The 22821-nt window shown below is 26.3% G+C and overlaps 4 protein-coding genes across 4 annotated transcripts; 2 read left to right on the top strand and 2 right to left on the bottom strand.

Moving 5' to 3' along the window:
- Positions 1-6563: 6563 nt before the first annotated feature.
- Positions 6564-7412, top strand: OCT59_027003 (uncharacterized protein; the record flags this gene model as incomplete). The annotated part of the gene is made up of 3 exons (XM_066136646.1): positions 6564-6724; positions 6904-7136; positions 7267-7412. 3 exons carry the CDS (start codon positions 6564-6566, stop codon positions 7410-7412), a joined length of 540 nt encoding a protein of 179 aa, XP_065993115.1.
- Positions 7413-7574: 162 nt separating this feature from the next.
- On the bottom strand, positions 7575-9044 carry OCT59_027002 (uncharacterized protein; the record flags this gene model as incomplete). Its single annotated transcript, XM_025326103.1, has 1 exon — positions 7575-9044. One exon carries the CDS (start codon positions 9042-9044, stop codon positions 7575-7577), a length of 1470 nt encoding a protein of 489 aa, XP_025177786.1.
- A 6990-nt stretch (positions 9045-16034) lies between these two features.
- OCT59_027001 (uncharacterized protein) lies at positions 16035-16901 on the top strand. The gene is made up of 3 exons (XM_025326104.2): positions 16035-16156; positions 16228-16621; positions 16693-16901. Exons 1-2 carry the CDS (start codon positions 16129-16131, stop codon positions 16614-16616), a joined length of 417 nt encoding a protein of 138 aa, XP_025177787.2. The 5' UTR covers positions 16035-16128; the 3' UTR covers positions 16617-16621; positions 16693-16901.
- Positions 16902-20923: 4022 nt separating this feature from the next.
- Positions 20924-22101, bottom strand: OCT59_027000 (uncharacterized protein). Its single transcript, XM_025317693.2, has 2 exons — positions 21784-22101; positions 20924-21698 (listed from the first exon to the last, which is right to left on the bottom strand). Exons 1-2 carry the CDS (start codon positions 22035-22037, stop codon positions 21026-21028), a joined length of 927 nt encoding a protein of 308 aa, XP_025177788.1. The 5' UTR covers positions 22038-22101; the 3' UTR covers positions 20924-21025.
- Between the last annotated feature and the right edge of the window lie 720 nt (positions 22102-22821).

Raw genomic sequence — 22821 nt, 5'->3', positions numbered from 1 at the left:
ATTCTTGGGGTTTGTAATAGTGTGGAATTATCTAACTTTGATATGAGTCCAATAATTGTTCTATCAATTTCAAATTACCTTAAAAAAATTTTTTTTTATGAAACACATGACTCATTTTTTATAAATTATTGGTATACTATATTGTATTTACAACTCTTAAATTATATTTTGTTATAATATTATTTACATGTACTAATTTTCACTAATTCCTTTCTAGGAAGTTTGTAGTTATTTTTGGTGATGGATTAGGAATTCCTTATTCTTTGGCTTAAAATTTTTGTTTAATATATGTTCTGAGAGACTTTTTTTGATTTATAATGATAAATATTATCTTTCATTGTATAAATTGAATTTTCTTCAATAAATTTTTAATTTTTGTAAAATAAAGGTTTTTTTCTTCTTATTGCTATTATTTCTTTGTGTCTTATGTAGGTTTATTTATCTTTAATTTTTGTATAAGTTAAATAAAAATTAAAAAATCATTTTTTTTTAATGGTTTCCTAATTTACATTTGATGTCAGATGAAAATAAGTTGATCAGATGAGAATTAGTTAATCGGATGAAAATAATATGATTACTTATGTAGGTTAATTTATTTTTGGAAAGATTAATTTTTCATATAGGTTAGATCTATTTTTTTCTTGTATAGATTATCTTTTTTCACATATAATAGAAATTTCTTTTCCTTTTTAATGTAAATTATGTAAATTTCAATTTATTTATTTTTATGTACCATCAAAATAAATTTTTTTGATTATACCTATTTTGGTTAAAAATTCAATTTAATGTAACGTTATTAAAACGTTTAATCGTTTTAATATATCAATTGATTTCAATTAAAATAAATAAATTGATTTTTTTCTCATAGTAATGAGTAGGTGTGGTGGTTTAGAGTTCAAGTGTTAGTTGCTACTTCTTCATTGATAAATTTATTGCTCCTTTTCCCTCGCTCTCCTAATCTCCTTCTCCTTCTTTACTATAATTGTATATGAATGTTCTTTACAATTAGAACCATAACTAAAAAAAAAATTTATTTTTATTACAAAATAGACATCTATGACTATGAATAATACTTTCAGTATAATCTTTAGTTTGTTTTAATTTTAACAAATGTATTTGATTTTGATTATATAAAAACAAACTCCCAAATTCTCAATTGAAATTTTTTTTGCTTTAACATCTTCATCAATTTATCACATCCCAACTATTTGTGAGAATTACATTAATGAATTTTACCATCTATTGTATCAATTATAATACATTTTAATTTTAACAATTATTTTCATTTTTGAACAAATTTTTTTGCGTATTAAAATCTAATTCAAATAAAAGATTTTAAAAGATTCATTTGTTATTATATATTCATTATAGTTCTCATATTCACCATAAAAGTTTCATTTTCTTCCATTTTAAATCTTCATCTAAATTCTCATTCCAAGTTTTTTTCTAAATTCATTAAATAAATCTAAAAATAAAAAAGTATTTTTTCAAGTTTTTAAACAAAAAAAATGCATCTTGCTTTTGTTTAACTATTAAAGCTTAATTTTTCCTACTTTATTTAGTAAATTCAAATTTCTATTACCTATTATTAATTTTTAACGTCAAACAATACAACTTTTAAAAAAAGATTAAAAGCTGAAAAGAATATGCAAATCTTTTTTTTAATAAACAATAAGGTTCTAGAAGTGATAAATAAGTATGAAATTTTATTATTTAAGTTAGATCGATTATATTGTGTAAAATGTGGTATATAACATATTAACAGTTAACTAATTTTTTCGTTTTAAGCCAGCATTACGAAATTGGCCAGAATTAACAAAATTTGATCAGAAATATGAAAGATTTAATTGATTTTGACCAACTTTAATCATATATGTGTATCACTGGTAAAGTTCTACGAATCCTTGGAAATTAGTTTATGCAGTACATTATATATTTATATTATAGTATGTGTTCTTTATTATGATTTTAAAATGTTCCTACAAGCTTATACTGATTTATAATTGTTTTTGGTTCACCAGGCCCGCCAAAATTATTAATTATAATCAAATTTGGTTGTAAAAGATTTACTACAAAGAATTCGTCAAATTTTATAATTCATAATTAATTTAATTGACCCAGCGAATTCATTTTGATTATGGGAGTCTTAGTTAAAAATCTACATGCATGAACCGTATTATATTGCTATGCCAAAATTGCGAATGTTGGTAATCTAATTTAGGTATATATAATTACTAATTATTACTATCTATATTAACTAATTATAAAAAGTAACATTGTTTTTTTTAGGTGGAAATGAAAATTTGAAATGATTGAATGTGGATGATGTTAAATATTTTTATACTAATTAACATGAATATCGATTATCGAACTCCAATTGAGGAAATACAGATGATGTTATTCAAAGTGGGAAACTCAAAAAATAATAAAATTGATTCATTAAAAGAATAAATAAAAATAGGGTTTGTACATATATCGAATAATATTCCATCTTTGGGTACTTGCCTAAAATCGCAAATATTAATAACCTAATTTAAACTATGAATCTAATGACGGTCCATTAATTAAAATATTTAGATGAAAATGAAGTGTTCCAATTTCATCTCATTCCGTAACTTATTTTTAATTAAATTTTGACGTGAAAAAACTCTTTCTACTGAAGCATTATTGGAAAGTGGAATCATTAAAATAATATAAATAATTTTTGAGGTATTAGGATATAAAGAAGAAAATTTTGTTGAAAAAATTCTAAACCATTGTTCAACAAATTTGAACTCTCTAAAATTAGTTATAAGCTGTCGTACAAACGCCCATTCCTTTTCTAATTTTTCTTTATCAATTATTGGTTCGTAAACATTACCATCTCCATCAACTTTTTGGCTACCATAAAATTCACAGATAATTTTAATCTCTTTTTCGCCATACTCATTAATTAAAGTTTGAGTTAAAGATAATTGTTGTACATCAATAATACGCATTGAATGATAAAATTCAGAATAGGGAAATCTTCTTTTAATATTCTGAATCATAGATAAGGAAAATTGTGAAAAGGGAAAGGGATTTGGAATTGAATCTAATGATAATTGATTATTTTTTATATAATCAAGTAAAATTTTAGCATACGCTGGTGGTGTATCATTATCTGCAATAAATGTTGTCTTAATCGCATGAATTGGGGAATTTAAATGATAATGTACATCCGATAATGTAATAAAATCTTCTTGAAATACTTTGATTAATCGTTGTAATATGTCAAAAAGGTCAGCCAAAAATTTTGTAGTTAAAATAAATTTAGGATCTAATTCTGCTAATAGATTTTTTGATAATTCAGCTCCATCTTCATTGATAAGAATATATGATTGCAAAGCGGATATGACAGAATTTAAAGTTTGATGTAAATTAGATACCGTTTGTGATAATGATCATAACCATCGCGTTGAAACTAATTTCAATATGGTAAGACCAAGATCATCCTCATCGTTAGCTTGGATCATCTCAAATTTTTCAACCGATTATAAGATTTACTAAAGTAACTATATAACCTTTTCAAAGTAGATTCATATTCCTTAAAGTATGGTACATCTTTTGCTGAATCTTTACCAACAAGTGCGAACCGATGGGCTTATGCAATGGATTGCAGTCATGAATGGATTTTTATTTTTAGCTGCATAGCTACTCCAGTATTTTTTCCTAGAAAAAGAAATATAGATGCGTAATAAATACTGTATGTATAAGTAATGAAATTAATAAAATTATAAAATTAATAAATTAACTTTACCTAATATTACAGATGCCCTATATGATATAATGACTTACTAACTGATATACCTTTTGCATTTAAAATTATTTCAATATCTTCGCACGATTGAATTTGCATTGCATTCTTCTCAACTTGTCATTCAAGGTATCGTAAAACCGGTTTATTTTCTACCATGTGCTTGCTCATTATCACCAAATGTTTATCGATAATAATTGTGGTACTTACATCCAAAAGAATGCTCCATCCAACAACTTTTATTAATTTCTTCTATGACTTGACATTCAATTAGACGTCAAATTGATTCAATAAATTTATTTCTGGCCACATAACTAGAAGAAGTAAAAGTTGAGGATAATGTTTTTGCATATAAGGGAGGTGGTAAAACTTTTGTAGGCGGTACTTGATAATTGATTTCATTATGATTATTTATTTGATATTCAACAAGACAGGGTATATATTAAGTGCTTAATTTTCTTTGAACAAAAATATATATTTCTCATTAGCGTAATTATTTTGGATTTCTCTACCCCTAACTGTGTTACAAAACTGGCGATTATATTTGGGTGATTTATACTATTTCTTAATTTTGAAATGGAAAAACCTTTTGTAAAAATATTATTCGCTTTTCTCTCTTCACGCTTGATGCAATACACAAAAGGCTTTCCTTCTTCATCCTCTCTTCTTACTAACCATGGATATGTATGGATATGTGTATGGCCACTTCGGGTTCCAATCGTTTCGTTCCTTTTTGTATTGCTTATTTGGAAATTTTTTACGTGAAGAAGCAGCTCCTGAAGGTTCAATATTATTACTTTCTTTACGCTTTCCTTTTGGGTTACTTGTGTTTTGAAAATATCTTTCTGTTCATTAACATACTGGGAAATGGGGAAACTGTTATTAAGCCCGAAGTGCTGTTTAAGGGTTATTATTGTACTTCGTCACGTGTTAGACGTACAGACGGACATTTTTGCGTTATCTTTCCCTATAAAAAAATTGGATACGTTTTTTATAAAGTTTTTATACAATTTTTTTCCTTAGAAATAACGTATCATAATAGGATACGGAAAAATGCACAATTCCGTATCACTAAAAATATGGTTTGGATACGGAATTTGCACGGAATTCATATAGAATTTACATGATTTGATCACTGATTTTATCACGAAATTTATACGATTTGGTCACTGAATTTACTATTTGTATTACAGTTTACTATAATTATATTTACATAAATCTAATTTTACTTTATTAAATTAAATAAAAAAAAAATAAACAAAATACAAATACATTATGAAAATTCCCTCCTTATTAAAACCACCTATTGCAACCAAAATTATCTATAAGTTCAGGTTCATTTGGAGTCAAACAACCTAAAAAACCCCCCTCCTTCATATAGTATCTGCAATCATCCAAGTCACCAAAGGTCAGCATTCCTACAAAAAAAGAAAGAGAACTCCAGAATGTCTGACCTACATAAATAAAAAGAATTATGAAGCATCTGATGAAAAAGAAACCAAAACAACAAAATAAATCCAAAACTGACCTAAGACTCTAAAGCAACAAAACTGAAACAACCTACAAAAAGAAAAGAATCTGAACCCAACTTACAAAAAAAAAAAAAAGAAATTTGAACTGACCTAAAAAAAGAAAAAATCCTGAACAATCCTACAAAAAAGAAAGGAAAGGACTCCCAAACTGATCTACAAAAAAGAAAAAAGAAACTGAATCTTCCTACAAAAAAAAATCTGCTGGCCTATGAATAAAAAAAGGGATAAATATAAATAAAAAAAGAAAGTGGAATAAAGAATAAATAAAAAATATCTTTTAAAAAGAGGGTAACAAAGTTAGGAAAGTTAAAAAAAATTTTTTTTTTAAAGGGAGGACGTCAAAGTTAGAAAAATAAAAAATTTTTTATAAAGAGGAAATAGAAATAGAAAGAAGAAAATTTTTTTTTAAAAAAAAGAAGGGTGGGAATAAAAGAATAAAATCAAAAAAAAATTTTTTTTAAAGGAGAGTGATGAAAAAAAATTTTTAAAGTGAGGTACGAAAAAAAAATATTTTTTTTTAAAGGAGGGTGACGAAAAAAGAAGAAAAATTTAGAAAAAATAACAAAAATAAGACAAGAGAAAAGAGAAGGAAGGGAAAGACAGAAAGGAAGATCGGAAGATCAAACTCATCAAAGTAAGGGTTTATATAAAAAACAAAAAACGTATCATAACAAAACAATAAACAATCACGTGATCTCGTGTTATGATACGAGATTTTTGTAAAATTATTTTCTAAAAATATTAAGTTTAAAAATTCCGTATACATTCCGTATGATTAATTTTTTCCGTATACATTAGTTTTTTAAAAAAATGTTCAAAAATGAATTGCTTATTAAATATACGGAATTTGTATACGGAATCTATAGAAACGTACATAAAATGTATACAAAACGTATCCTTTCCGTATACATATTTCTTATAGGGTTTGTCAAGTATATAGTCCTTCGACTAATAAATCATCAGAATAATTTGTTTTAATATATTATAAATTTTTTTCACAATTCTTTATAAATTATTTTCAGATATTAAGTTAATACGATATCAATCCATAAAATTAACAAATTCTTTAATCAACATTCATAAAAGTTAGAGGAAACACAATAATCTTGATCAGATTTTATTTAGTGTATTTTAACTGGAATCATTGCAACATAAAATAATCGTTTCAGTCCTTTTCTTTTTCTTTATTATCTTTTTGTAGTTTACATACGAATTAAATAACAAATTTTTTATATTTTTTGTTTAATAAATTTGAAATGGACAAAATTAAACATGTATTTGAGCAAATCAAAGATTTTATTCGTTATCGTTTGACTAAAGAACAAAAATCGTTAGTTGATAAAGATAAACTAAGTGATGATGTATTTGAACAAATAAAAGAGTTTGATCATCATTTTTTGACCAAAGAACAAGAATTGTTAATCGATAATCTAATAATTCGATTGAAAAGAAAGGTGAATCGAAAGTTACCTTAAAAAAAAAAAAATGTTTACATAACTCACAAGGCATTACAACAGAATTTTTAAAAGAAGTAAGATATTTCTTACATATTTAGTATTATTAACCATTATAAATGTTAACTAACTACAATCTAAGGTTGAAATCAAATAGTTTAGTATATCATTCTGGTTATATAGTTCGTTGTTTTGGTATTACCAAAGATCCAAAAACAAATGATTTTATAATGGTGATGGATTTAAAAAAAGATAGTTTAAGACAACATTTAAATGACAACTTCATTTCAATGAAAAAGTTGTTAACTTTACATAGTATTGCATATGGTCTTAATGATATTCATAATAAAGGATTAATTCATCAAGATTTTCATTGTGGGTATATTAAGCAATAATATCCATCAGGCTTATATTACTGACTTAGGAGTTAGGATTATGTCAACCGGCAAATGATAAATCCTCTTAAAATAATAATAAAAATCATATGGAGTATTACTTTATGTAGCTCCAGAAGTTTTAAGAGGAAAAAAATATATTCAAGCATGTGATATTTATGGATTTGGGATCATTGCATATGAAACTTGTACGGGATTGCCTCCTTATCATAATATATCTAAATTTGTAGGGGTTGAGGTCAAAGTCCAATTATAAAATTCCTCAATTAATTTTTGACATTATTCAATGTTGGGATGCAGACCCTTTAAAACGACCTAATGCTAGTAATAAATTATGTGAGTTAATTAATTATTTTTATTTTAATATAAAATAAATTGCATTGGATAGTATAGCACTATAGAATATACATATTTGCATTTAATAAAAATATCTTTTTTCAATCCAAATAGATTCTTCTGAATCATAACACCAATTAATTCCCCAATCAATTTGTTTGACTATTCCTCTTGCTTCATAATATTTAATTAGTTCATATAATCGGTTAACTTCCTTTTCATGTCCTAGAATATAATTTACTGGCCAAATTTGTAATAACATAGTATGTCTATCTTTCCAATTAGCAAGAAATGATCTTAATAATTTATATTTACCCCCAAACTTTCGGTTAAGAGAAAATCCAAACTTAATCAAACTACTTGGTGATGATTTATTTAATATTTCAAATAAACTCTTATATTGGAGACCTCTTTCACTCCTAATAACTAACCCAATTAAATGTTGACAATTAATCAATAACCTTTCAAATTCAATAAGAACATAATCTTTAATTGGAAGGGTTAAATATTCAATATTTGGACAATTTTGATAAATTGCTTGGAAAAATCTTCTAACATCTTCAAAGTCACAAAAAATATCTTCAAAATGAATATCAATTACAGTAAGTTGTACATTTGCACTTTCAATTAATCTTGTCATCATAATAAATGACACTTGATTAGTTTTTAGGATTTTTAAAGCAGGTAAAGACATTTTCTCTGATTGATTTAAATTTAGAATAGTACCGTTTTGATTTGGAGGCCTTGAACATTCAATTATTTCTAAACTTTTTAAATTTACAAAATGTGAAAGAAATTTTAAATCAACATCAAAGTGCCAATTATAAGATAAATATAAATTTTGGACAGTGATCGCTTTTTTAATTAGTACTTCTTCAATAGATTGCCAGGTTTCATATTTATCACATCTACTAATACGGACACTATCTAGATTTTTTTGAACTTCAATTAATCTAATGATTCCAGAAATATCATTACAATTAACAACATCACAATTAAATATTTTAATCGATTTGCTTACTGTAGCTAATTCTTTTAAAATATTTTGATCAATGTCATTACAAAAATAAAAATATTTAAGATTTGAAAAGCATCGAATATTCCAGTTAACTTGACATTTATAATCATACGGAAAAAAAAGTGAAATAAAATTTGTATTATTATTAACAAATAACTTTAATAATTCATTTCTTATCATAGATATGTCTGACTTGTCAAAATTTCTGGTAATAATTCTGTCAAAAAGATGTAGATCTAGATGTCTCCAAAAATGAATATAATTAAATGAAGGTTTCTGATAAATTTCAGTAAAAAGATCGATCCCTTTCTTCATCAAAACATCTCTAGATTCTTCTGAAAAATGTGAGAGTATTATATTAAATATTATATTTTCTGCCTTTTCAGTTAGTAAAATATATCCAGGAATTTTCCATAATAACGGTACTATTGCTTCGCACCAAGATCTGTTGACTAAAAGACAAGAATAAAGTGATATTCTGTCATTTTGAAAATTTTCTGAGATCATTAAAAGTAAATCTCTGTTAAGTTTCATAATTATTTTTTGTAACTTTGGATTTTCTAGACGAAGATCAGGATGATATATACAATCAGTGTATTTTAACTTATATGAAGATTGACAATAATAATTGGAAAGTATTGTATTGTAACTGATTATTAATAGATAATCTTTTTTTTTCATAAAAATTAAATTGATGATTGATACCATTTGTAGTTAATTTGAGGCTGATCTACTCTGTAAAGTAAACATGACTTATCGCACGGCCCTATAGGATCATGCTGGTTTTATTGGTTTTATTTGTCGAATATTGATAGTTTATTTGAGCATGATCTGCATTAGCCGTACGATAATATAGATATTGTACGGTGATATTTATATTGGTTAACGTCACTTCGTGACGTTATTAAACCAATATAAATACAACACCGTACAATATCCATAAATTAATTATGAATCATTTTTTTATAACTTAGTAGTTAGTATTTGTTAGATTTTATTAGTTAGATAATTGTGATAGTAAATTTAAAGAACTGGAAGCACTAATGAGAACTTTTTTTGTTTATTGAGATTGTTTTTTTCAATATTATTTTCTGACTAATAAGTTCACATAAAAATATTTTTTTTGATGAGATTGTTTTTAATTATATAGATACATAACAATATTTACCTGCATATTAATTTTATTTAAATTAATTTATATTTTATTTCTCTCATAATCTAATTATTAATCAAAGTGAGCTTCTAATTGTGACTAAAAATTTAATATTATATAGTAATACTACTACTCCCGGTACGAAGCAACGGGCAACTTCTAGTTTTTATTAAATAAAATTGTTTATTTATTTTATTAATTAAATTATGACGAGTAAATTAGAATGGAAATCAATATTGATTATATTAATTAGTCATCAATAATTTCATTATTTTAATGGTAAGAGTCAGTGGCTCAGTGCTAACTATGGCACCGCAGCAGTTAGTGCATTTCCTGATCTATGGGTTCCAACCAAAGTATTTTATTGAATTTGATCCAAGATAAATTAAATATATACCGGTAAATATAAAAAAATTAAAAAAATTAAAAAAATTCAATCATCGCTTACCATTTCACCGCAGCATCCACTGATCCCAAATGAGACGAAAAAAATTACTTTTTGCCACCAAATCTGGCATAGATTAATAATATTTCATAATTTTTTAAAATGTAGTAGGCAAACATTAAGCTGTAATGAGCTGACCGACCGACTAAATGAACAGAATGAACTTTTGTTGTTTTGAATTATTTAGAGAATAAATAATCAAAGTAAACTATTCTAATAATTCTTATAAACTTGCGTTGTGGCATTAGTTTTTAATTCAATGACTTCTTTTTTTGATTAATTAATATTAATTAATGATGACTTTGTTGTGCTAAATGTATTTTTGTGTGTTTTCTTGTTTATTAATAATTTTTTCGGTAAATCAATAAAAGTTCGGTATACGTTATATAAAGTTTATATGATGTTCGGTATATCAGAATGTTTTTAAATACTATGAAACTGGTTTTCTAAAAAAAGTTTGGTTAGAAGTCGAAAGTTCGTTACATCGTGGGTTCGTTACATTACTGTATGATTGATATTTTTAATAGAAAATAGTAAAATGCCTAAAAAATTTCAGCCTATTAAGAATATTAATAAAGGTTATTAATTTTGAAAGCAAGTGTATTTTTGTTTTTTTTGATGAAGTTTAATTAAAATTATCTAAAACCATTTTATAAATTTTTACTTTTATTAATTATAAAGGGACTGATCTTTTTGTTCAATGTCGCTGTGTTCTGTCATTTATATGGGTATATGAACTCTAAATCCAAATATAAATATAAACAATAGTTGTTAAGGATTATTTAATAAAGAATAAAAAAAAAATGATTTATTGTCCAGAACAGCATTCCAGTAATATCTTTCCGAAGGTATATTAGAGATAAGACAAAAATCGGCCCATATTTACATTCAATAGATAATTAACGCTAAAAGCGGCTTGCTATTTAGATTAAAAAGGGCACAAATTTTGAGTATATTGCTAATATAAAATTAATTTTTTTTAAATATAGTTATCTATTATAGAATATATCACTTGCATAAAATTTACGTCGCGTTTTTAGCCATCGTACAATTGGTATGCACCATCTAGCTGTATTTGTTATAGAAGCGAACAATGTCTACCAGAATTTGAATTCGTCAATCCAACATCCGTTTTGACAAATCGAAGTGCCTGAAAGAGGTTTGGTTGGTGATATGGAAACTGAATATGGATTTAAGCCACTTTCTGAATACCAACGTCAATCTCGTAAAGATTGTGCACGATTTATCAGTTATAATAGGCCTGTTCGTTCTAATAATTATTGGCTGATGAAATTGTGTGACCTGAACGATCTGACAAAAAAATTATGGTATCATTTTGATCACTTTTTTTTAACGTGTGTGAAGTTTTAATACGCGCCCTCAAAAAGTTTAATATACCTTTATGGTATTGCTTATTTGCCGTTTTTAAAAAAGAAAAATATTTTCGTCGAGGATTATCATTGTGCCAGAGAATAAATAGAGGTGTATCCCACAAACATTGGATTTCGGTTATTAATACGAAAAATAAGGTGACCAAAGGTTAACCGTTCAATAAGCTCAAAAGTACTCAATTTTTGATTTTGATCACATGATAGGATTGGTAAATGGATTTTCGATCAAAAAACACCCCAGCCAAATGATCGGCATAGTTTCTAAGCTAAGTGGGCGTGCACTACATCCTAGCTTATAAACTGCCCATGGGCCAGATTAGCCCACGAGATCTGATTGGTCCAAACAACATACCAACATTTAATTACAAATAAGGCAATTTTATAACTTTTGACCGGATATTTACTTATAAACTCATGGTCAAGGATTGCATTAATGTACATTTTGTACCACCTTGTAACTATAAAAAAGGCAAAAATTTTTTTCAAGGTTACACATTAATTTGGCCAGAATTAAGATAATTTCGCCCAGCAAAATTTGGCCGGAATTATAAAACGGACATTAATGTCCGTTTGCAAATTTGGCCAGAATTATAAAAACGGACATAAATTTGGCCGGAATTATAAAATAGATGGTTTCAAATTTGGCCGGAATTACAAAAACGGACATTTATGTCCGTTTTTGTAAATTTGGCCAGCATTATGAATGTAAATATTTTAACTAATTATTCAGTAATCATAAATAAATAAATTATATTTTGTTGGCTTTGTCTCATCAAAATATGCTAAATAGTGGAATTTCTATTATCAATAAATAAAAGTTATTAGCATTTATAAATATTTAAAAATATAAAAAATTATTTCAAGAAAATGTTAATATTTTATTATTTATTTATTAATCCTAAAGGTATAAAACTGCTACCATTTAAAATATCTCAAAAAACAATATAACAATTAACAAGCTATATATATTTTATCTTTCTATTTGTAATTACTTGATTTCAAGCTAAAGCAGTTTAGCTTTTAGCAATTTAATGTAAATATAATAGACATTTGTTTTTTTTAAATCAGAATACTAGATATTGTTTTATTATTTATTTAATATATAAAAGTTATATGAACATTGTGTTTTATAAATATTATACGAAAATTTTGTAAAGAAAATTTACAAAAATTTATAATTGATATAATTAATTAATAATTTAATTTATTATTCTAATTGTTATAAAATAATACATCACATACTATTTATGGAAGTTTACTTTAATATAATATATACTGTATATATTACATTAAGAATATATAAATAAATTATTTAATTGTCCAATTCATTATATACTATCTTTGTAGATAATGTTATATAAATATACTATTTATTTAATGTTATTTGGCATTTAAAAAATTGGTTTATTGAAAAAATATTGACTTTTTGGTTTTTTTATTTTTAAAATTGCCAAAAAATTGGATCTTTCAATTATTAGTATATTAAATATATGTGGAAGTTACATATATAAATATACCTAGTATTTAGTAGTAAATTAAATATATGTGAAAGTTACATAAACATATTGGTATTTAATGTAATTCGGTATCTAAAATTATTTTATTAATTAAAATATTTTTTTTATTATTAGATACAAATTATTTTAAAAATTGTCAAAAAATTAGATTTTTTAATTATTAGTACATTACATATGCAATTTAGCAATTGAAAAATTATTTTATTAATAGGCCATTGATTTTATTTTAGTTTTATTCTTTTTTTTTAATTAGATATAATTTATTTTAAATATTATTAGAAAATTAAATGATTTGATTCTTTTAATTATTAGTAAATTATTAGATCTATAGAAGTTGAATAAACATACCTATTTAATGGAATTTAATATTTAAATTATTTTATTAATATAAAACTTACTAATTTTTGTTTTGTTTTTATTTACAGTATTTATTATTTATTTATTTTTTATTAGATACAAATTATTTTAAATATTGTTAGAAATTGGATCAACAAAATCATTCATTAAAAAAAATTTGGATTTGCGAAATGTACTGATAAACATTTACTGCAATATTTGCAAATCCAAATTTTTTTAATGAATGATTTTGTTGATCCAATTTCTAACAAATATTTAAAATAATTTGTATCTAATAAAAAAAATAAAAATAAAAAAATAAAAAAATACTGTAAATAAAAACAAAACAAAAATTAAGTTTTATATTAATAAAATATTAAATTCCATTATTAAATAGGTATGTTTATCTAACTTCCATAAACATATAATGTACTAATGATTAAGAATCAAATCCTTTAATTTTCTATCAAATTTTAAATAATTTAGATCAAATAAAAAAATAAAATAAAATTAAAATAAAATCAATGTTAATTGCTAAATTACATTAAATAGATTAAATAAGTATGTTTATTTAACTTCTATAAATATATAATATATTAATAATTAAAAGAGCCAAATAAATCATTTAATTTTCTATTAATTTTTAAATAATTTGGATCAATAAAAAAATAAATAAAATCAAAATAAAATGTTAATTGCTAAATTACATTAAATAAGTATGTTTATTTAACTTCTATAAATATGTAATGTATTAATAATTGAAGGATTTAAATTTCTGACAATTTTTAGATCTAATAAAAAAAGTAAATAAAAAACAAAAAAATCAATGTTTTATTTAATAGCATAATTTTTAAATAATAATTAAAAGATTTAATTTTCTGCATTTTTGAAATAATTTGTATTTAATAGTAAAAAATAAAAACAAAAAATCATTTTTTAAATGTTAAATAACTTAAATTTACAATAAAAAAATTCTTTTTTGGTTAAAATATACCAAATTGCTAAAAGTTAAATTGCATTAACTTGTCATCAAGTAATTGTAAAAAAATAATACACAGCTTGTTGGATTGTATTGAGATGTATTAAATAATAGGAGTTTTATACCTTTAGGATTAATAAATAATAAGATATTTACATTGTTTGAAAAGAATTTTTTTGTATTCTTAAATATTTCCAAATGCCAATAACTTTCCATCTATTGATGATAGAAACCACAATTTAACAATTTAACATGTCTTGATGAGACAAAGCTAACGAGTTATAATTTATTTTTTCTATGATCACTGGATTATGATAAATTGATACAATTTATAATATTTGCATTTATAATGCTGACCAAATTTACAAAAACGGACATTAATGTCCGTTTTTATAATTCTGGCCAAATTTGCAAACGGACATTTATGTCCGTTTTATAATTCCGGCCAAATTTTGCTGGGCGAAATTATCTTAATTCTGGCCAAATTAATGTGTAACCTTGAAAAAATTTTTGCCTTTTTTATAGTTACAAGGTGGTACAAAATGTACATTAATGTAATCCTTGACCATGAGTTTATAAGTAAATATCCGGTCAAAAGTTATAAAATTGCCTTATTTGTAATTAAATGTTGGTAAGTTGTTTGGACCAATCAGATCTCGTGGGCTAATCTGGCCCATGGGCAGTTTATAAGCTAGGATGTAGTGCACGCCCACTTAGCTTAGAAACTATGTCGATCATTTGGCTGGGGTGTCAAAAAACCCGAACGATCAGAATTGAACAGGCCTAATGTTTTAATAACTTGATTTCGGGAAAATTTCATCATGTCGGGAAAAATGCTTTTCAAGGAAATATCCACTCGGGAATTTGTCTTGTCAGGAAATTGTTGTCGGGAAAAGGTTATGCCGAGAAATGGATGTCAGGAATCTGTCCGACAACGATATTGCATGACCCCTGCACTATATTTGAATTCACATTCTATCACATTTTTTTTACGTTTAACAATAAATACTGAAATCATCATATTCATTTAATTTATCAAAATTCAAAAATTCGTAGTAGATACAAAAAAAGAAACATCGATCAGCATTTTTGCTGATTAAGAATAATTATTATACAGATTATTTTCTTAATTGATCAACTGAAAAACAATTTTAAAAAAAAATCCCGTTTAAGGGATAGTAAAGTCGGTATTTTAACAGCCTATCTAATTTTTCTTTATTTGAAAGATTAATAATTATAGTTTTTAAATATTTTATGTTTAGTAAAGCAATGTACAAAATAATTTAAATATCTTTTTTGCGCTTTTTTTTCTTATCGATCGGCTTTTGAATAAAACTTTTTAGCATAAGATCATATTATTTGTTTAATTCTATTATTACATATTATATAATGTTTAACTCTTATTAAGCCTCTTCATTTATTTTTCGTAATTAGCTGTATCAAATTGTAACATTTGAGATTAGTCTGTGATAATGAGATGCTTAAAACTGATGCATACTAAGAAGTTAAGGAATTTATATGTTACGGATTATAATTTAATATATATATGATCTGCAAAATGGTAAGATTCCAAGGGATATTTAATTACGTCATTATTGCTTCATCAACTCTATAGGAAAAAACACATGCATAATCAGGTTTCACAACGTCGTTTATCAGGATCTATAAAAGATCGAAATGATTTGATACTCCTCGCTTGATTTGTTTATATACATTGAATTTATCTCTTATCACCGTTGAAAATTGTTCATCAATAAACAATAACAAAAAAAAAAAAAAAAAAAAAATATAAAGAAAATGTCAACAGGGAACTCGCAAGTTAAAGGTATTAGAAGTGTTTTTTGTATTTTATATTTTATTTGATAATTTATCTTATCATTTCTTAACTACTTCCAGCTAAGACTCCAGCTAAGACTTCAGCTAAAACTCCAGCCAAAATTCCAGCCAAAACTCCAGCTGAAGTCTGGGTCTTATCGATGTTTTTTTCTCCATATAAAGCTGTTGAATATTCAATTGAATGTCGCTGCTTTGTCTCCAAGAAACTAGCTCAAGAAGCAATGAGAAGAGAAGCACGACGTCTATACAGAAATTCAGGTTGTATTCAAGGAGCTAGAAACAAATACTATAGGGAGCACGAAACGGAAATACACTTTGGCGAAAGCGAAAATGGACCTGATTATCGTAGAAAGTTTGGTTATTGTGAAATTAAATCTGCAAAATTGGAAGACAAAGAAAGTGGAGATGAAGTACCTTCAAGTACAGATGAAGATAGCGATGAATATTGAATAAGGTATTAATCCAGTTCACTCTCTTATGCCTTGATTAATAATTAATTGTACCGTAAATTTGCTTTCTTTTTAGCTTATATACGTAAAATTTTACAGCATAGTTACTAAAGTTGCTTATCAGTTACGCAATACTCACATTTATAAAGTAATATAATAACAAAGCACTAAAGAAAAATATTGTAATGATGAATTTCTTACTAAAATAAAGCTCACTCAATTGTAAACCCGGTTAATATAATAATTACAAATTTCAAAACAATGAGACAATAATACAGTAATATGAAAAACAAATAAAAAAAATGTATAAATATGAATTTTCCTTTACTTTAATTCTAAAATTTATTTTCCCAAATTCATATCATTAGACTTCATGATAGTCTTTTAATAATTCTATTCATAGTATGATGCTTAAGTATCAACGACAATAATAGATAATGTTTCAGAATTCTGTCCCGGTAATCTTTTTTTTATACAAAAATTATATATACCAGTAACATATTTTTTTGTTAATGCGTAATTAGGGAATCCATCAATTAAATCTTTCATTATATTGTATTCCTTTTCTACAAGATTTATGTCAGCTTAAACGATCGTAAAAACTATTGGAAGCAAGCAAATATTGCACGTCATTTTTGAAACAATTTTGAGAAATTTTTGTATTTACTCATTTAAATCTTGATAAATTAGTAAATTAATAAAACTAACGGTCTTAAGACTTTTTTTTTTATTTAGGCTTTTGTCAACCTACGAAAATAATTTTGATTATTCAAAGCTGTGGTATAGCAAACATACTTCAGAAATTTTTTATACAATTTATTATTAAAAAATAAGGTAGTGTAATTTATTAATTATTACATGTAATACGTGTAAAAAAAAAATTACATAATAAAATAAATAACATAGAATAAAATAAATAAAATAGAATAATAAATTTTAGCAATTACGAAGTTATAAGTTATATAAAAAAAAATGCTGTATTTCACTTCGAAAAATCAAATATATACTTAATTGAGTATATCGAAATTTTAATGCAATCATTTAACGATAAATTAATGAATGTAAGGCATAACGATTATGATATCGTCCACTAAAACAATCCTAAGTCAAATCGTTTGCGGTATAATGACTTTATCGCTACTCCGTAAATTTTGATTTGATCGTTCGAACTTGTTACATAATCATTAGCTTTATTTGGATCGTTCAAACTGCTACTATTATTTGCTTTATTAGGAATTTAATCGTTCAAAATGCTACGATTATTTGCTTCATTTGGGTTTAAATCGCTACGTTTATTTGCTTTATTTGGAATTTACCGCGCCATCAACTTGGCCATCTTGTTAATATTATAAATAATACTTACTTATCACCTTCACTTTTTGATTGCATTTTTATTTTTACGGTATACCGAAGCATAATCTTTTTTTCGAATTTTTAAGTTTTTTTTTCCTGATTATGTAAGCTTGTGTAAGTTTTGACATTAGTAAAATTGATTAACCAAATTTTGATAAATTGTATTGAGAACTTATACAAACTCTATTATGAATTGTCTAAAAAAGAGCAAATTATTACTGAAGAAGAAATTAGAAATACTAGAGAGGATCTTCTTAGAAACGATGATGACTGATATAACAAAACTTCATATCATGAGGGTGGACTTCGTAAGCAGATCTCGATATTCCAACACATCAAGTTTTTTGCAAATAAAATAACGTATATTTTATGTAAAAATATTATTCAATAGATAAACAATATATATAATGTCATTCAGTAAATACATTATATCTGGACGGCCATTACGAATACTCCAGCAACTAGACACAAAAACAAGGTTCAACGTAAGGAATGCTCTTGTGGTCGAAATCATTTAAGAATAGCTGGGAGGCGAAAAATCAAATGGAAATTTGATAAAGACAGAAAATTTAGTTATACAGAATCTGCCCGTATTTCTGATATTGCTAAATTAGGAAAATACATGAGAATAATGAGAATAAATTGAGAATGTTAAATGGTAAATGATACTACCGGAAGTGACAACTGAATATGTAAATATGTAAAATCGCTGTAAGGCAATAGAGGATGAGATTACCAACATTTCTCTATAGAAATTTCAATAAATATTTTTTATTCATTAGGTATAAGCAATGGTATTCACTTTTTTTCATAATTCTTGATTTTCTTTTAAATATCGATCATTGCTCCGATTCAATGTATTCCGGAGCAACGATCAACAGCTCGGATTATTTTTTCTGCTGAGCTACATACAGTTCTTGTGTTCCGAAACAAATGATCACATGGCAGGGTCTGTGCGACAGTATACTTTTTCACATATACTCCCAATCGCCCACTTTTTTTTCACATTCTCACTTGCCCTCGTATACAGCTGTTTAGCCAATAAAATTTCGCAAAAATTCGTATATAAGTCGAAAATGTCTATCACGTTACTCTGCCTAGTCAAAGGAATGCTTTCACAGTGACAAGTTGGTCAGCCACCTCAAGAAGGTTATTAAGACGGAAAAATAAAATAACTTTGCTGGTGTGGAGCTAAAGTTATGGAAAGTAGAAATTAATGACGATCGCGATGAGCAATCTCACACTCAATGACGGGACGAACTTCTTGTGACAAGGGAAATAGAGGACTACCGATCTGAAAAACCACCTAAGAGTGTTCATGTCATAGTCGAACCACCTGCGCCGCTTCGAGTCATGAGCAGGAATTACTTGGCCAAGTCGCCTCATTGCAGGCATTACTCAACAAGTCTGTCCATGGTACGTATAAAGTTTTGCCAAGAAATTTGGCCGACGAGCCGTCGGTGAAATCTTCAGATTATGGAACTGTTTACTCGGGAAACAATGTTTCACGTCAAATTACTTACTGTCTTAGCTTGGTTGTTAAATTATAGAGTTTGATGTCGTCGTTAGTCCGAAACGGACAAAGGGTTTCAAATGGACTGTAAATATTGAACATGCAACCCTCGAAGGTCTCAAGGAATATATACGCAAAGAATATGAACCACTGTCTCTTGAAAAGATGGAGCGGTATTAAAATTTATAAGTGAAGATAAAGAAAGATATTCTCCTCGGAATGATCAAGACCTCTGTGAATTCCTCCACATATTCGTATCAAAGACATCTCCAAGTTTACTGTAATCATAGAGACCCCCTCAAAAGCTTTTTCGGATTGGACGTTCCCAAAAAATGTCAGCTTTACGGTCTTGATGGAGAATCCTCCCGGTTTTTTCGTGCGGTAACGACCCAGGAATCGTTGGAAGGACTCATGGCAGAATTAAATCCCGTCTCGACAATACCCATCAATTTACTTTCAATCGAGGCGACCAATTATTATGCGTCTATTCTTACCTGCTTGCTGGAGCGAATAATTTCAAGGGGGAAGTTTGAGATCCGACCTCAAAAAGTTATTTCTGGACCGAATGGGCATTGACCTCTCGATTTCGCGATTGACTTGCGCCAAACAGCAAAAACGGTTGGGGTCACGAAGGTAAAAAAAGATGATTTTGCGAAAGCCGTTGCTCAATGCGCGGTCCAACTCGAGTCATCTTTGTCTAATCGTAAGCGCAGCGCAAGGCCAAAGAAATGGAGGAGTACAGACGTTCGGAAGAGTTTTTGGGATAGCTACTGATGCCTAGAAATTCTATTTCATGGAACGACATTTGAAAGCTCCTCTATTCAAGATAGACCAAGCTTCAACTATCGGAACCGGTGGTTGCTGTATATAACGATGAGAATTTGCAAACTAAAGTGGAAAAAGTCCTCGGACATATTGTATGGTTGTTTGAGGAGGCACAGAAGCCGGATTCAGATTCTCGAAGTGAAGAGAGGGTAATAAAGGCATAGGTCATCGAGCAATCTTACGGAAAAATAAGATACAGTAAATAGGTATTAGGATATAAGTGTCATGGCCAATACCTGAATATTTGTATTTATCTTACCTCACCTGTATAATAGGATGCGTCACAAAATTTGTATTTATTTTGTATCTGTATTAATAAAACATTTCAGCGAACATGTTCGCCAAAGATCACGTGGTCATTTTTCCCGAATGTTCCATATTTTTTAGTTTTCTAATACGCATTTTATATCATCGAGAAATAAGCGGTATATTTAGTGAAACTGGCTAAATCCAATTCGTAGGCGTAACTTAAACTAACGAGTCTATTTGTATTAAATTACTAATTTATTAATTTTTAATTTTTTAAAGTACTAAGAAACTTTAATTCTTAACATTCAAGATTTAATGTTTTTATTTATAATACAAAGGTATTCTATAGACAATTTCATTAAATTTTGATCACTTAATAATAATACTTTATTATTTGTCATGTTAGCGTACTGTATAATGAATATATTTGATGCATACAATAATAACAAATGCAGTACAATCAAACTGACTATTTTTTAATAACTTGAAATACTTCATAATCATCCGCTATTATCTTCCATGGCAAACCCAGAGATGGATAAGAAAAAGGTTTCATAGCACACCAAAAATCAGGACCATTACAATGATTCAAGTATAAATCACTACCACCAAAAAATGGACCACATTCTGATATACATGATATAGAATATCCATTATCATTACTGTAAGCTACTCTCGCATTCTGAAAGTTAGTACTATTTAACGAGAATATAAAGCTATCTTTTGTAGACTTGTCAATCATACCTGAAACCCAAGAGAGTGGGGTATATCCTCCAACAATTTGTTCTGAATTTTTAACTTTTACTACGACTAAAGTAGCTCCTTTGTTATCACATTTAGCATGAAACATTTCAGCTGTATTTCCATCTCTGTTAGCTCTATATAAAAGATTAAATTTATAAGGGATATCATTAATATTTCCTTCCTTTCTATCAATCCAATTTGCAAAAAGTGTAAGGTGTTCGCGATTAATAATAATAGAGTCAATATTATTGCCAGCCGAATCTTTTTTTTCAATAATAGGATAGTCTTCGATAAGTTTAGTTAATTTTTTCAACAATAATTCATCAGAAACAGTCATAATATTCGAAATCTCAGTTTTAGTTTTATTAGCAATATCAATTTTACCAGTATAAAGGTACCTAAAAAATACGAAAAGGTAAAAAAAATAAGTCAATTATAGAAAATAATAAAATTTTAAAAATTTATTAATTAATAGTCACTCACTTAAGAACAACATTAAATGCTTGAGGTGAAATATTTTGCTTTTTAATTATATATTTCCCATCTTTTTTTTCGATACTATCATCAGATAATATTTTATCAAAATATTCAGATCTACAACGTAAAACATTAGAATGCGCATGAAATTCCTTAAAATTAGGCTCTTTTCCAATGTATATGATAACATTATAATCCGTTTCTATTTTGAGCAATTGCCCAAATGCTTCTGATAATTCAGATTCATAATTATAAGCCATTTTTAATTGAAATTTCTCAATATGAATTTTTTTGCGTAAAAAAAACGGAAAACGGGATAAAGTTGAGGAAAAAAGTATTTTTTTTGAAGATCACTATTTAATAATTACGGACACAATACCCGAACAAATTATATTATTGGTGTTCCAAAATTAGGTGTCGATCATACTGAACGAATTGCTATAATAAGATGTCGTATATCTATAAATAATAAACGGCTAAAATTATTTTTGATACTAAAATTTTAATTAAAAATATCTAAAATATTATAAATATATAAATTACTAATTTATAATCCAAATATCCAATAATATCAAATTTCTTTTTTATAACGTTATAAAATAGATATTCATTTAATTCAATCACTAGTTGTTGAGAAAATTAACGCAAAAGCAAAATTAGAATTTATATGATATCAACGGTATTTTTAAACTATAAATCAAATACACTAATAACAAAAAAAATTATTGTTAATTCGTGATCCGTCTTGAATTCTACTAATGTATTTCGGGGAATTATTTTTGCAAATTATAAGTTAGCAAGAAATTTAGATAAGAGCTTACGAAATTAGTTAAAGAAAGGTAGTTTAAAAGGAGTTGACATTCCAAAAGCATTCACCATTCAAAATTAGATATAACGCTCAATATAAGCAAAATATGGTAAAATAAGTTAAACAGTTTGTGATTGATAGGAATGAATAATTTTTATTTTTTTTTATTTTTTTTTGTTTTATATATTTTTTAAGACAAATTTATTTACCAGCAAATAATAATATTTTAATAAAAA

Source organism: Rhizophagus irregularis, chromosome 7, assembly GCF_026210795.1.
Source record: "Rhizophagus irregularis chromosome 7, complete sequence".
Lineage (NCBI taxonomy): Eukaryota > Fungi > Glomeromycota > Glomeromycetes > Glomerales > Glomeraceae > Rhizophagus > Rhizophagus irregularis.
Note: the sequence above shows the minus strand (reverse complement) of the source record. Positions and strands in the feature narration are given on the sequence as shown.

Excerpts from the sequence above, each read along its gene's own strand:
- OCT59_027001 (XM_025326104.2), top strand. The coding sequence starts at position 16,129 with ATGTCAACAGGGAACTCGCAAGTTAAAG. Across the intron at positions 16,157-16,227 it reads AGGGAACTCGCAAGTTAAAG|CTAAGACTCCAGCTAAGACT; the intron begins GTATTAGAAGTG and ends AACTACTTCCAG.
- OCT59_027000 (XM_025317693.2), bottom strand. The coding sequence starts at position 22,037 with ATGGCTTATAATTATGAATCTGAATTATCAGAAGCATTTGGGCAATTG. Across the intron at positions 21,699-21,783 it reads GCATTTAATGTTGTTCTTAA|GTACCTTTATACTGGTAAAA; the intron begins GTGAGTGACTAT and ends CGTATTTTTTAG.